Source organism: Nicotiana tomentosiformis, chromosome 3 (genome assembly GCF_000390325.3).
Source record: "Nicotiana tomentosiformis chromosome 3, ASM39032v3, whole genome shotgun sequence".
In the NCBI taxonomy this organism is placed as follows: Eukaryota; Viridiplantae; Streptophyta; class Magnoliopsida; order Solanales; family Solanaceae; genus Nicotiana; species Nicotiana tomentosiformis.
Genome location: NC_090814.1, coordinates 52,914,534 through 52,929,164, shown reverse-complemented (window position 1 = coordinate 52,929,164; position 14,631 = coordinate 52,914,534). Strand labels below are relative to the sequence as shown.

The window sequence follows — 14,631 nt, the reverse complement described above, 5'->3', positions numbered from 1 at the left end:
CATTTAACCTCAATTATACTATTTGGCCAAATTTACCCCTATCATTATACTATCCGGCAAAAATTACCCATACCATCAGCAAACTTTTAAAAATTACCCTTCACTCCGTCAGGTGACCCAAAATCTCCCAAATCATTTTCATTAAGTCACTTACTCTTCTTCTTGATCCACTATTTTTGAAATAATTGACATTTACCTGCCTTCTTAATAGAGAAAAAATAAGAGAAAAAAATATTAAAATAATACAACGGTTTGTGAACAAAGTATAGTAAATTGAAGAATCTAAACTAGATAGCATGTCTAAATTTCAAAAGTATTTATGACTTTTCAACTTTAATGAATTGGTTGCACCAAAGGCATGGAGACTTTGCAAGTATTAGTGATAGAAGTTATCCTTGAAGACTTTACATCGTCGAATTCAACTTTATTTTAATCAAACGCCTACGCATTGTACACTCTTAAGTTAGTCAATCGAACTTTATACTAACCAGACAATAACAAAATATATTCGAATATACATACATGATGATCAATTGCATATAATACATAATAAATAGACCCATTGATTTCTATGGCGTGTATATGATTGAAAAATAAATAAAATTTTAAACCAAATTCCAAACCTATTATCACGAGAAGAGAAGTGGATGCATTGGTAATTAAAAATATCCATGAATAATTTTTATAGTCTAGTAGGCTATAACATTCACATCTATAGTAATTTTGTAAAATAGTGGAGCAAGAAGAACAAGTGATTTAAATAAAAAAAATTGGAAAATTTTGGATTACTTGACAGATCAAGGATAAATTTTAAAATTTGCTGATGATGGGGTAAATTTGATCGGATAATATAATGATATAGAAAAATTTGGCCAGATAATATAACGAAGGTTAAATATGAACAATATACGAAAGCAAACAAAAGTATACGTGACCCTTTTCCCACCATAAGGTAGTAGGAAGCTTTATGTACGAGGATATGGCAGCTCAATAAGAGTAGTATTTTGGTCAAAAGAAGTGACCACAAAACATCTATAGTTGACTAGTAGACTTCTTTGGAAAAATAAAAATAAAAAAAGAAGAGAAAAAACACTAGGGGCCTTCTCTTAGATATTAATGATAACCATCTTTATTGACAGACAGTGACCTGAGTATGAGACATATTAATACTTGGGAAACACTTGTATTACCAACAACGAAATAAAAATATTCTTAAATTTGACCAACCACCTTTTTATCTTTTAAATACTTAAAATCACAAAATAATTTAATGTCATAAACCTCAATGGATAAGGTACAATCTATGTTACCAAAAGCGAGCTAAAGATTTCTTAAAGTTGACCAGCCACCTTATTATCTTCTGAAATTTTAAAATTACAAAACAGGTTGATGTTTTAAACCTCAATGCACAAGGTACAATATTTCCAAAGCACACACTACAATAATTTAGACAATAGAATCTACTTTGCCTCATCAAACTCTGTTAGTATATCCTTGTCAAATATCTACCATGTCTTTTTCAGACAATAAAAAGAAGATTCTAGATTTGAAAATTCCAATTCTCATTTTACCCCTCCCCTTGACTTTGTCAACTTCCCCTTCCTCATGTTACTTCCTAGCAGTTACCCACTCCCCCCCCTCCCCCCCCCCAAAAAACCCCCTCACACACGAATCTTAAACTGAATTTTCAGGACCCCTAAAACCTCATTTCTACAAGCTCATTTTGTTGTGTGTTTGAAACTTTTGCAATAAAATGGGTAATCAGTGTGCTAGACCCCAAAACCAGACCCCACCATCTTCTCCTCCGGTGCCGGCAGGTTTACCGGCGACACGACCAGAAACAAGCTCAAATTCTGATGTTTCACCAGATCTAAGCTCATACCAATCAGCATGTGAAGAAGATCCGGAACTTCAACGGTTTGATTCAGCTCTTCAAGCAAGAACATCATTAGCACTGAATTCCATAGCTGTTAACATGGACCATAGGTCCCTTTCTCTTGACTCTTTACGTGAGGTTACTTTATGCTTCTTAGATATGAACCAAGGGGTTGTCAATTTCATTCTTGAAAGCAAAAAAGATATTTGGAAAGACCCTGATTTATTTGATCTTGTTAAGGATTACCTTGAAAGCAGCATTCACATTATGAACTTCTGTTCTTCACTTGATGACTCTCTTGAACGTGCACGTACTAGTCAGTCTATAATTCTTGTGGCATTGACCAAGTTTGAGAATGAGAGCAGTGCAAATGAAGTGGATTCAAAGCTTCTGTTTTCGGAAACTTTGGAACAGTTGAAGAGTTTTAAAGCTGCTGGTGACCCTTTTACTGCTAAGTTCTTTTCTTCATTTCACACGGTTTATTTGCAGCAAGAAGCTTTGTTGATGAAATTGAAGTCGAAAAAGAGTAAACTTGATAAGAAATTGAGCAGAGTAAAGACATGGAAGAGAGTTTCTAATATAATTTTTGCTACTGTGTTTGTTTCTGCTATCATTTGCTCAATTGTTGCTGCAGCTGTCACAGCGCCACCAATTGTGACGGCGTTAGCAGCTGCGGCCTCAGTGCCATTGGGGACAGTGGGGAAATGGATCAATTCAATGTGGAAGAAGTATGAGGATGAATTGAAGAGGGAGAGGGAGATATTGACTTCGATGCAGGCTGGCAGTTTTGTTGTGATTCAAGACTTGGAGCATATTCGGGTTTTGGCTGATAAATTGCAGATAATTGTTGAGGGGTTGTTGCATAGTGCTGATTTTGCAATTAAGGGAACTGATGCAGTCGCAAGTGCAATGGAAGAGGTCAAGAAGAATGTAAATGGCTTTTCAGAGACCATTGAGGTTTTGAGTCAGCACGCCAAGAAATGTAACCAGGATATTAGGATGGCACGAGCAGTGATCTTGCGGAAGATTGTCAGTCAACCCAGTAGCTCGAATCAGGGCATTGGTATGTTCTTTGATTGACAGTAGCTGTCTTGCTGATTTTCTTTTCGTTCATATACCATGTATGTTTGTAAAAAGTTGGTCCAACTATGTTCTGTTGGATCTGTTGATTTGAGATTTCTGACCCCTGCAGAAAATTAAGTTATAGTCCTCATTTTGTTAGTGTATCTCTTTTGGCTTACTGTTTTTAATTGAGTTACTATACATTTTTGATAACAAATGACATTGATTCAATTTGAATCCAAACAAGTGGGGAGGACTTGGGAAGTTTCTGTAAAAGAAGAATCTTTGGTGTCATTAAGAAATGCAGCACGTTTTCTAGTTGATAATGAGCTGATATTTGCCACTTGATAGGTAAATGTGATGCTTTGTCTCTACTTTCCTACATCTTTTTCTCTTATTTCAAGATTTTAAAAGTTGGTAATAACTGGCCAAGTGGTGTTTTTACGGATTCTTTTAAAAGATTATTAGTCTAATTATAACAACAGCAACAACAACGACCCGGTGGATTCCCACAAGATTGTTAGTCTAATTATGAGCAGAATTAAAGTTTAACTGCTTTAAGGATTTCTTGAGCTGATTACACACCCTAAGATGTTGAAGTTCAGCTCTGCCATGGAAGGCCTACATTTGGCAATATTGCGGCTTTTAATTACTTGTCTTGATCAAGAAATATTCGTTATGGTTCATTATCAAAATAGGATGAAGTCATCACTTCATATCCGAAGAAAGCCCTCATTTTGTAACATGCAGTGATTCTGAGTTGAACAAGCTTTTGAATGATTCTATTGTTTCTTTTTGATGTATTAAGCTTTTAGAGCTTAATATGTTTAGATTTCTCCGTTCATCTCTTTTCTTACGACCCGTATGGGTGGGGTTCATCTTTTTTGAAGTTTATTTTCAAAAAGAGCAGATGGGGAAGTAGAAATGATGCATGGATTGTGATGTGTGCTCATTTTTGCTTGAGCTGATCCTTATGAAAGAGAAAAAAAAAACCGAGAAAATCAGAGAATAATGCTTAAATTTCCAGGCTATGAGAAGTCCTATTTCTTATGACTTCTTAGTTTTGGAAGCTCTACCCTCTTTCCCATTATTTCTTTTCATTCGTTGAAACAACTCAAGGATTTGGTGCAACCTCAATATTCCTTGATACAGTAGAAACTTTGGCTGCATAAACATACAAGTAAAACTTGTCACTCTTTGCATTCTTGTAAGGATGATAATATTTTTTGAAGTTTCATTGAATAACTTCTTGACATTGGCAAGGGCTTAACTTATTTTTGATTTATTAAACTAATGGTTATTTTCAAAGAGAAGCCGATTAACCGTTGGACAGATGCAACTATACAGAAAGATTTGAGATTAACGAACCTCAGGCCATGTGTGCTCTCAAATCTGTGAACGACATATGCTGCTGCCAAAACCCTTTTTTCATCTTTTACAGTATTTATTAAACTGGTGGTACTTCCAAAGAGAAATATTTGAAAGTTGATTAATTGTTGGACGAATTACAACTTAAATCTCAAAATGGTTAAGATTAAGCCACAAACATCAGGTCGTATGTGCTCTCAACTTTGTGCAGGGGCATGTGTTGCTGCCAAAGCCCTTTCACCTCATAATGCCAGTTCCTCGTGGAACTCTCTATTAAGTTGATGTATTTTATAACACTAGAAATGATGGACTCACCAGGTGCATCCTTGTATCCTACTCATTTCAGCTGTAACTATATCTATTCATGCATAGCCATCTTAGTTTTCTCTTCTTCTTTTGCTTATGTTTTAATCTTTTTTTTTTTTATACTTTTCTTTGGATGGTCTGTGGATAGAGGGAGGTGATATCATAGGAACAATGGTCTGGCAGAGTTAACTATTTTCACCTCAATTTGCTAGCTTGTGCTTGCTTGTTTGCTTGTTTGTCTTGGTTTTGGATGTTTGTCAAACTGCACGACACCAAACAGTAGTATGATACAGTAATGGTGACAAAAAGTGCAATCCGTTTTAAATTTTAATATTTTTCAGTAAGAAAAGAAAAATTCTTCAGTACCTTAGTGATTTGGATTTCTTGTGTTTCTTTCTGAAGAGGGGATAAAAGTTCTACTGTCAACCTTTGTAGTTGGTGCATGATAATTATTGATTGTTTCTTGTTTATTCTTTGTTCTTCCAAATTCTGTGGTGATTTATAGGATCTTGTTTCTGCACCCTACTTCCTTGCTATGACTGAGACATGCCTAATTCTAACCTATTTCCTTCCTGTAGTTGTGACACGCCTAATTCTGACCTTTTCCTTCCAATAACTGGGACATGCCTAATTATAATAACAACCCAGTATAATCCCACTAGTGGGGTCTGGGAATGGTAGTGTGTACGCAGACCTTATCCCTACCCTGAGGTAGAGAGGCTGTTTCCGATAGACCCTCGGCTCCCTCCCTCCAAGAACTCCCCACCTTGCTCTTGGGGTGACTCGAACTCACCCAAGGACATGCCTAATTATAACCTAAAATTGAAAACCCAAATGTTCTATTTCCTTCCTATAGTTGAGACATGAAAGGCCTAAATTTTCTTTGATCGCTAAATTGCTATTAGTCGCCCTTCTTGGACGAAATTTCCTAACATGCTTGTCTACTACTGAGTACTGACTAGTGTTATTTGCTGCATAATGCAATTTTATAAGACTGTGCAAAGGATCCATTCTGACAATTTGGAAAAATAAAAAATGCATAAGCTTCACATGCATAACAGTCTAGCATCTTATACATGGTCCCAAAAATGGTCTCGCTTCCACTGCATCCAGATATTCAGTTTTAGTATTGGTCTTTGCCTTTGGAGTGTCATCTGGATGTGTGCATTTGCATATACCATTATCTGTAACAAAGTGTAGCATTCTGGAAAATGGTAGTGTACTTCTCTTTTCTTTTATGCCAAGTTTGCAAGCACGAGCTTCTGTTATTCAGCTCACCTACAACATTTGGTGTTTGATTATATGATTAAAGGGCTAGAATTCCCAAGAGACGTTTGGGGGGGGAATAATTTTCCTAAGACTATTTCCGTCTTGATCCTTTCCCTTTACTTGTTTCTTTCTTTTTTTCTTTTTCTTTTTGGATAGGGGTTGTAGGTATCTGCGTTTATTAGAATCTATATGCAGAAATTTTATGTTACCTTATTTGTTTGAGTTTTGTTGGAAATTTAGTAAAAGAAAAAAGAAGCAGACCAACTTTTCCTACTAATTTTATGACCTTGTTGTCCTCATTTTTCTTGTTTCCTTTCCACTTGAATGTGTTTGGTATAACAAACAATATTTTGTGAATTATTTTCAGATGTTGGTTATCAAAAAATAGTTCTGAAAATGACTTCTCTTCCTTTTGGGCGAAAGTATTTTCAATAATCTTAATTCTTTATGTCACATTACTGCTCCAATCAACATTTGAACATTGTTATCAATTTTATATTTCGAAAAGTTTCATCAACACACTATCCAAATTTGTTTGCATTATAATCAGTTTTTAATAAATTATTTGTTAGAAAATATTTTTAGTGTTCCAATTATCATGATTCTGTTATATGATTTTCCGGTGAGCAATATACAGTAAAAGCTTTTACGCGTTGGTAAGACATGACACACACCTACATTTACATGTCTGCAAAATATGCCTATAGATATATTTTGTATGGAGTTCATGTGGCCAATAGGAATTTTTTTTTAGTTGAGATGTCTAAGTGAAAATTTGTAAGGAGTTCCAAGCTGTGTAATTATGGTCAAATGATAGTGGAGTCCATCTCACATAAGCATAAGCCTATTTGCAAAGTAGACTGTGTTGGCAATATTCTTTGGGACCCAAAAATATTGCATTGTGTGGTGGATATCATTTGCACAAGTTGTATCTTTTCTTTTACAACTAAGAGGACAAGGCTTTTTTGCTTATAAAAGGAAATGTCATTAGTTCATTTTAAACACACCAACAAGACTTGAGTCTTCATTTCTTGTTTCTTCTCCTTCTTTAGTAATTGAGAGTATTTTGTAAGAGAGTTTGAGTGTTGGGAAATACTTGTGTGATCCCCTTTCTTTGGAGCGATCTTGTGAGGTTATTCTCTCTGGGTATTTGAGATTAATTAGAGTATTTACTCTAATTTTGTATGATCTTTTGTACTCTTGTTGCTATAGTGAATTTGTTCCTCTCCGCTTGTGGACGTAGGTCACACTGACTGAACCACGTTAAATTGGTGTCTTCTTTATATGCTTTAATTGTTGTTGTTATCAACTTGCATTGTCTTTGTTATTGTCACTATAATATTGTTTGGCTAAATTTCGCACTACCCGAGTTTCCGATTCTAACAAATTAGTATCAGAGCCGGATCTAACCGGGTCAGATTCAATAGCCAAAATAACTCTAACAAAGACCTATGTTGAGAAATTTGACCGAAGTGCAAACTTCGGAATGTGGCAATTAAAGATGGAAGCTATCCTAATTCAGGATGGCTTAGATTTGGCGTTGCAAGGAAAGAAGAAGCCGGATAAAATGACGGACGAGGAGTTTACCGTCATAGATAAAAAGGCAAAATCAGGTCATCTTAAATCTCTCAAATGAGGTTTTACGTTAAGTTTTTAGAGAAACCACAGCCAAATGCATGTAGGAAAAATTAAAAACTTTATACATGAAGAGGACAGTGGAAAATAGACTTTACCTGAAGCAGAGGCTTTTTACAATTCGTATGGGTGATGGTACCTCTATTCTCTCTCATCTTTATATCTTTGATTCCATTCTTATGGATTTGAGTAATATATATGCTGAAATTAAAGATGAGGATCAATATGTGTTATTGCATTGTTCTCTACCCCCATCTTTTAAGCATATATGAGATACTATGATTTATGCAAAGGATAATATCTCTTATAAAGATATTAAATCTATCTTAAAATCAAAGGAACAAATAGATAGTGATATTACTGGGGAAGCTAGTGGAACTCAAGCGGAAGTTGACTTTGTTTGTTAGGGGCAAATCCTACTCCATATCCAGATACAATAATTTAGAGTGTCGCTATTGTTATAAGAAATGTCACATTATCTCTGAATGCTATAAACTGAAAAATAAAGAAAAGCATAAAGAATGGATTCCGGTTGAGGAAACTATATTTTTAGCAACTGAAACTAGTTTTAGATCAGACAATGAGTGAATTTTAGATTCCGGTTGTTCATATCATATGTGTCCTAGCAGGGACTTGTTTTCTACATATGATTCAGTTGAAGGTGGGGTTGTCCACCTGGGCAACAATGTTACTTGTAACGTTATTGACAAAGGTACAATTCGAATCAGAATGCACGATGGTATGGTGAGAACTCTCACCGATGTTAGATATGTTCCTGAGTTGAAGAAAAATCTCATCTCTTTGGGAACTTTAGAATCCCTTGGGTGCAAATTTACTGGCGAAGGTGGAGTTCTTAAATTTTTTCAAGGTGCTCTTGTGATCATGAAAGCACACAAATCTGGTTCGTTGTATACTTTATTGGGATCTACTGTTATAGGCCCCACTACAGTTTCGGTATCAGGCAACTTGTGTAATTTTGATGGCATTAAATTTTGTCATACGCCCATTGAGGCTTTTGCGGAGAAAGTGAAGCAAATTTACTATATCAGCCAAAATTAGGCCAAGGTGGAGATTTGTAATTATGGCCAATATTTTGGCTAGTGGAGTCCATCTCACATAAGCATAAGCCTATTTGTAAAATAGACTTTGTTGCCATATATTCTTTGGGACCCAAAAATATTGCATTGTGTGATGAATATCATTTGCACACGATGTATCTTTTCTTTTACAACTAAGAGGCCAAGACTTTTTTGCCTATAAAAGGAAAGGCCATTAGTTCATTTTAAACACACCAACAAAACTTGAGTCTTCATTTCTTGTTTCATCTCCTCCTTTAGTAATTGAGAGTATTTTGTAAGAGAGTTGAGTGTTGAAAAATACTTGTGTGATCTCCTTTCTTTAGAGTGATCTTGTGAGATTATTCTCTCGGGGGTATTTGGGATTAATTAGAGTATTTACTCTAATTTTGTAAGCTCTTTTTTGCTCTTGTTGCTATAGTGAATTTGCTCATTTCCACTTGTGGACGTAGGTCACACTGACTGAACTATATTAAATTGGTGTCTTCTTTATATGCTTTAATTATCGTTATCAACTTGCATTGTCTTTGTTGTTGTCATTATAACATTGTTTGGCTAAATTTCGCAATACTCGAGTTCCCGATCCTAACAAGGTGGTTAATTAGTACAAATTTTAGTTGAGGTGTCTAAGTAAAATTTTGTGCCAAATTTAAAAGGTTGTGTATATATTTGGCCTTTCTTAAATTAAACGAGCTCCAAGCCACATTAGCGTTGAAACCTTTTAAGAACAATGTCATTTACTTATCAGTGTCTCCACTAATACATTAGTTTTCCAAACTAATATATCCTTGTGCACCCGAAAAGAATAAATTCAAATGAAGTTTTACTAGTGGTAAATTATCTAAGAAAGACATTTCTTTATTTTGTATGGCAAAAGTCACTTTATTTTTGTCATTTTACATACAAGGTCACTCACTACATTCAAGTCATTTGAGCTAATGTAGTAATTTATTTATTTTTAAATTCTTCTATTTAAAAGATAGCAAGAGACTCACTAAAATTATTTTTGACCCACTCCGAAATCCGACTCATCCTTTATACCTATTTAATTTTATTAAATCCCATTTAAATTGTCTCCTTAGTCGAAAGGTGAGTAAATCAAAGTCTAATTTCATTTTATTAACCATGGTTTTAACGTTTTTCTAGGTTTTTTCTCAGTAGTCTAAAGTTTAATTTTCAGAGGCATTTATTTATTGGTTTTGATTTCTTATCTTAATTATTTATATTGAGCTTATCAGGTTAATTAACGGTACTGTTTTCATTTATGTTGCCAATATTCTTTTCATTTAGCATATCAAAGAAATATTTTTGCTATGTCCAATTGATGTCTTTTGCTCACATTAAATGGCCACAACATCACCAGTTGATGAACTATTTTAGGTGATGAAATAGCAAGAACTTGACTAATGCTGCTATCTGTACTCAATCTAGATGAATACTTTAAATGGTCCAAGAAGCTTAAGCTAGTTAAGTAATCTTTAATCAGTCAAAAGATTAAGGCTTTAAGCCATATCTCAATCTCAAGTATTTGTTTAACAAATCTGCTTGTTCAGAATGCTGCAGCCGTCATCAATGTAATAAACGGTAAAGGGTCAAATATACCCCTGTACTTTTGAAAATAATCTAAAAATACCCCTCGTTATACAATTGGGTTATCTATACCCCTGCATTCATACTTTGAGTTCAAATATACCCCTCATTTAAATGGAGGGACACGTGTCATCGTCCTGTTGGCCACTTCTAAATATCTCTTAATTAATTAAAAAGTAATTTTCTAAAGCATTTATTTTTTGTAAAAACTGGAAAAAACTGAATTTTTTTTACTAAAAACTGGAAAAAAACGAAAATATTTTTTTTTTTTTCAGTTTTTACAAAAAACTGCTTTAAAAAAAACTGAAAAATATTTTCTAAAATATTGTTTTTGTAAAAACTGGAAAAAAAAACTGAAAAGTAATTTTCTAAAGCAATATTTTTGTAAAAATTGAAAAAAATTGAATTTTTTTTAATAAAAACTGAAAAAATCGAAAATATTTTTTTCCAGTTTTTAGAAAAATATTGCTTTAAAAAAACTGAAAATAATTTTTAAAGCAATTATTTTTGTAAAAACTAAAAACAAAACTGAAAAGCAATTTTCTAAAGCAATGTTTTTGTAAAAACTGGAAAAAAAAAAATTCAGTTTTTAGTTTAAAGAATTTCAGTTTTTTTCAGTTTTTAATTTCTTTAGAAAATTGCTTTTCAATTTTTTTTTCAATTTTTACAAAAATATTATTTTAGAAAAAAAATTTCCGTGTTTTTAAAAGCAGTTTTTAGTAAAAGAAAATCAGTTTTTTCCAGTTTTTATAACAACAAAAAATTGCTTTAGAAAATTACTTTTTTAATTAATTAGGAGATATTTAGAAGTGACCAATAGAAAGATGACACATGTCCCTCCGTTTAAATGAGGGGTATATTTGAACCCAAAGTATGACTGCAGGGGTATAGATAACCCAATAGTATAACGAGAGGTATTCTTAGACCATTTTCGAACGTACATGGGCATATTTGGAATTGACGTTGTAGGCTCGCGAGCAGTATTTCTTTGGAGGAAGACGAGGGTTTGTGTGTCGAAATATTTGGGGAGATTAAAGGATCAGTAGTAGAGTTGATGTTTTGCATATCTAGAGGTTTAGGAGGGATTGAAGGTTTCGCTGGATTGGGTGATGGAATAATCATTTAGTTGTTGATAGTGGGAACTAGAGAGAAGTTGGACTTTCTCTCACTAACTTTCTACTGAACCCTTTTTCACATGCTATATTTGAAAGTTATTCATGAAGGCAAAAGGTAATAATTTGACGATATAATTTTTTATAAGATTCCTGTCCAAGTTACCTTTATAAAGTTTTAATCAAGCTGCAGTAAAATTCAAACTTCTGATATTGCAGTTTAAATTGTGACTTTTTGACATATTGAATCTTCTTAGAAAATAAAAATAAGCAAATTATATTCTCCCTCAAAACATAATTGTCTAATTCTACCATCCGAAGCATGAAATTCCAGTCTATGGAGTGTTTGGCCACATCAGAAAGTCCATATGTTGCTCATGAAGACATAACAGCTGAAATGAAGCATTCGCATCAGGGGTGCAATGGTTCGGTTCGACAATAGAAAAATTTATACCATACTATTTTTTTGTCAACTAACTCAGATTCAGTGTGGAACACTATCAATTGCTATATGCAAGAGTAGGAATCTATAATTAGAAGAAGGTTCTAGAGAGAGAATACAAAGAATATTTTCATTTCCTGTGTATTGAGTACAAGTCTGTTAATTCTTATATAGAACAATGTTAACGACCTCTAACTAACTATAAAAACTAAATACTCTAACTTTATGTTATTACAAGCTGACCCCTAGAACATTTCCTCTATTACAACACTCCTCCTCAAGTTGGAGGGTGAAAGACATCGAGCACTCCAAGCTTGCCTAAGAAAAGTGTGTGTTGAGATGCTCCGAGACCTTTTGTCATCATGTCTTCCATTTGCTACTTTGTGAGGATGTAATTGGTTGTGATTATCCCTTCCTTGATCCTTTCTCGTACAAAGTGGCAATCAATTTCTATGTGTTTTTTTTCTCGGATGGAAATTTGGATTTGCAGCAATCTGCAAGGCTGTCTTACTGTCGCAATGTAGGTGTATAGGTACTTCTACTTAGTTTCCCAATTCTTGCACTAAACCTTTCATCTACATTAACTCTACCATAGCTACTGCTATGCTTCTATACTCTGCTTCTGCAGAACTTATACTAACAGTTTGCTGCTTCTTTGACTTCCAAGACAACAGAGAATCTCCTAATTTCACCACATAACTTGTAACTGATCTTCTAGTGTTTGGACATGCTACCCAATCTGAGTCACAGTATGGTGTGAGACTATTAGTGTTTCCACTTTTCAACAGAATTCCTAATCTTGGGCTTCCCTTAATATATTTGACAACCCTCAATGCTACTTCCATATGTGATTCCTTAGGATGTTGCATGAACTGGCTCAACACTTGGACTGCAAAATATATGTCTGGCCTTGTAATTGTCAAGTACAACAGCTTGCCAATTAACTTTCAATAGCTACCAGTTTCCTGCAGCATCATTGACATTACCAACATGCTTATCATAGTCGATTGTGGTAAGATTGTGATTTTGTTCCATTGGTGTTGAGACTGGCTTGCATGCACTCAAACCAACTTCTGAGATCAAATACAATGCATATTTTCTCTGGTTGAGTAAAATGCCTTTGTTGGATCTCATTACCTTAATTCCTAGGAAATATCTAAGTTCCCCTAGGTCCTTCATCTTAAAGTTTTTGTGTAAGGTCTCATTTGCCTCATGTATCAAGCTACTGCTACTTCCTAATATTAGAAGATCATCTATATACACCAACACAATTAAAATATATGCTCCATGTCTCTTAGTGAATAGTGAATGGTCATGAGAACTTTGAATGAAGCCATCTTCCAGTAGTGCATGCGTTAGCTTAATATTCCACTGCCTTGAGGCATGCTTTAAGCCATAAAAGGATTTAAGCATTCGACATACGCTGGACTCCCCTTGACTGTGAAATCCCCGGGAAGCTGCATATAAACTTCCTCACATAAGTCCTCTTGCAAAAATGCATTATTTACATCGATTTGAAATAATGGCCAACCTTTAGATGCTGCAACACCAATAGCTACAAGGGAAAATATTTTATGGTAATCTAAGCCCTCATGATGTATGTACCCCTTGGCTACTAACCTAGCCTTAAATCTGCCAACTTCACCATTGGCTTTGTACTAGATTTTATACACCCATTTGGACCCAATAGCTTACTTATTAGGTGGTAGGTCTACAATGTCCTATGTATGATTGTCTTCTAAGACTTAAATCTCTTGTTGCATAGTATTCACTCAATTATGATATGCTGCAACTTTCTTGTACGCTCAATTGAAGAAGCAAAGGCTTGAAGATATGCTTGATAGGCAGCTGATAAGTGACTATAGGACAAATGGTTGGACATGGGATAGATATGTTTTCTTGGTAGTTTAGTGGTAACATAGTCCTTAAGCCAAATTGGTTGTTTTGTTTGTCTATGAGGTCTTGTGTTTTTAGTGGTTTGAGGGATGTCAGAGGCTTGTGGTGCACTGATAGGGAGGTCATTAGTTGGAGTTGGAGAGGCAGATTCCTCCACCTGAGAGTCAGTGGGTTCCTGATCCTCAGTAACATGATGATGCTAAGTGAACTCATTGTCTGCTTCTGAACTCCAGTTTCTGTCAAAGTGTCACGCCCCGAACCTAGGCCTGGACGAAATACGGTACCTGGTGCCTGACGACATGTGAACGAGCGAACCAACTGGCTGACTGAATCAACATATGATATCATAACTTACTCAATACGGAAGATAAACTATCACATGCTGATATACGGAAAGCCTGAATGATATAAATAAAATGCGAAAACACTAACATAAGTCTGAAACATATATGTGGATACATTGCTTAACATGAAAATCCTATGACTCTGTCTAACTATTACTCTAATCTATGAAGCCTCTAATAAAGTACTGAAAACACCGAATATCTGAAAATACGTACTGAAGACTGTAAGGTAATTAGAATTCTCCGAAAGAACTGGGGATCACCAAATAGCTGGTATGAGAATCCTAGCGCTTTGAATTATCAACCTGTAAATCATTACCTGCATCGTGAGATGCAGTCCCTAGGCAAAATGGGCGTCGGTACATTTAAATTGCACTGGTATGTAAAGCAACTGAAAGAAAGAACTATAAATGATAAAACTAAAATTGAGTTAATAACTGAGAACTGATAACTGATATGATAACAACTGAAACCGAACTGAAATTATAACTGATAACTGATAACTAATAACTGAACCGAACAAAGAAAGTAAGGATATGAATACTCCCTCTTCTGAATGATTAACCACATGTTTATCTGAATAAACTACGGCCTCGGACCCAATATATATGTGCATAAGCTACGGCCTCAGGCCCAAGTATACGTATACATAACT

At 34.7% G+C, this 14,631-nt stretch overlaps 2 protein-coding genes across 2 annotated transcripts; one reads left to right on the top strand and one right to left on the bottom strand.

The window, feature by feature from the left end:
• The first annotated feature begins 1,625 nt into the window (after positions 1-1,625).
• On the top strand, positions 1,626-3,169 carry LOC104084445 (UPF0496 protein 1-like). Its single transcript, XM_070196958.1, has one exon. It carries the CDS (start codon positions 1,754-1,756, stop codon positions 2,954-2,956), a length of 1,203 nt encoding a protein of 400 aa, XP_070053059.1. The 5' UTR covers positions 1,626-1,753; the 3' UTR covers positions 2,957-3,169.
• Positions 3,170-12,311: 9,142 nt separating this feature from the next.
• LOC108943050 (uncharacterized mitochondrial protein AtMg00810-like) lies at positions 12,312-13,384 on the bottom strand. Its single transcript, XM_018766721.2, has 3 exons — positions 13,357-13,384; positions 12,695-13,193; positions 12,312-12,645 (listed from the first exon to the last, which is right to left on the bottom strand). The coding sequence occupies exons 1-3, from the start codon at positions 13,382-13,384 to the stop codon at positions 12,312-12,314; spliced, it is 861 nt and encodes a 286-aa protein (XP_018622237.2).
• Between the last annotated feature and the right edge of the window lie 1,247 nt (positions 13,385-14,631).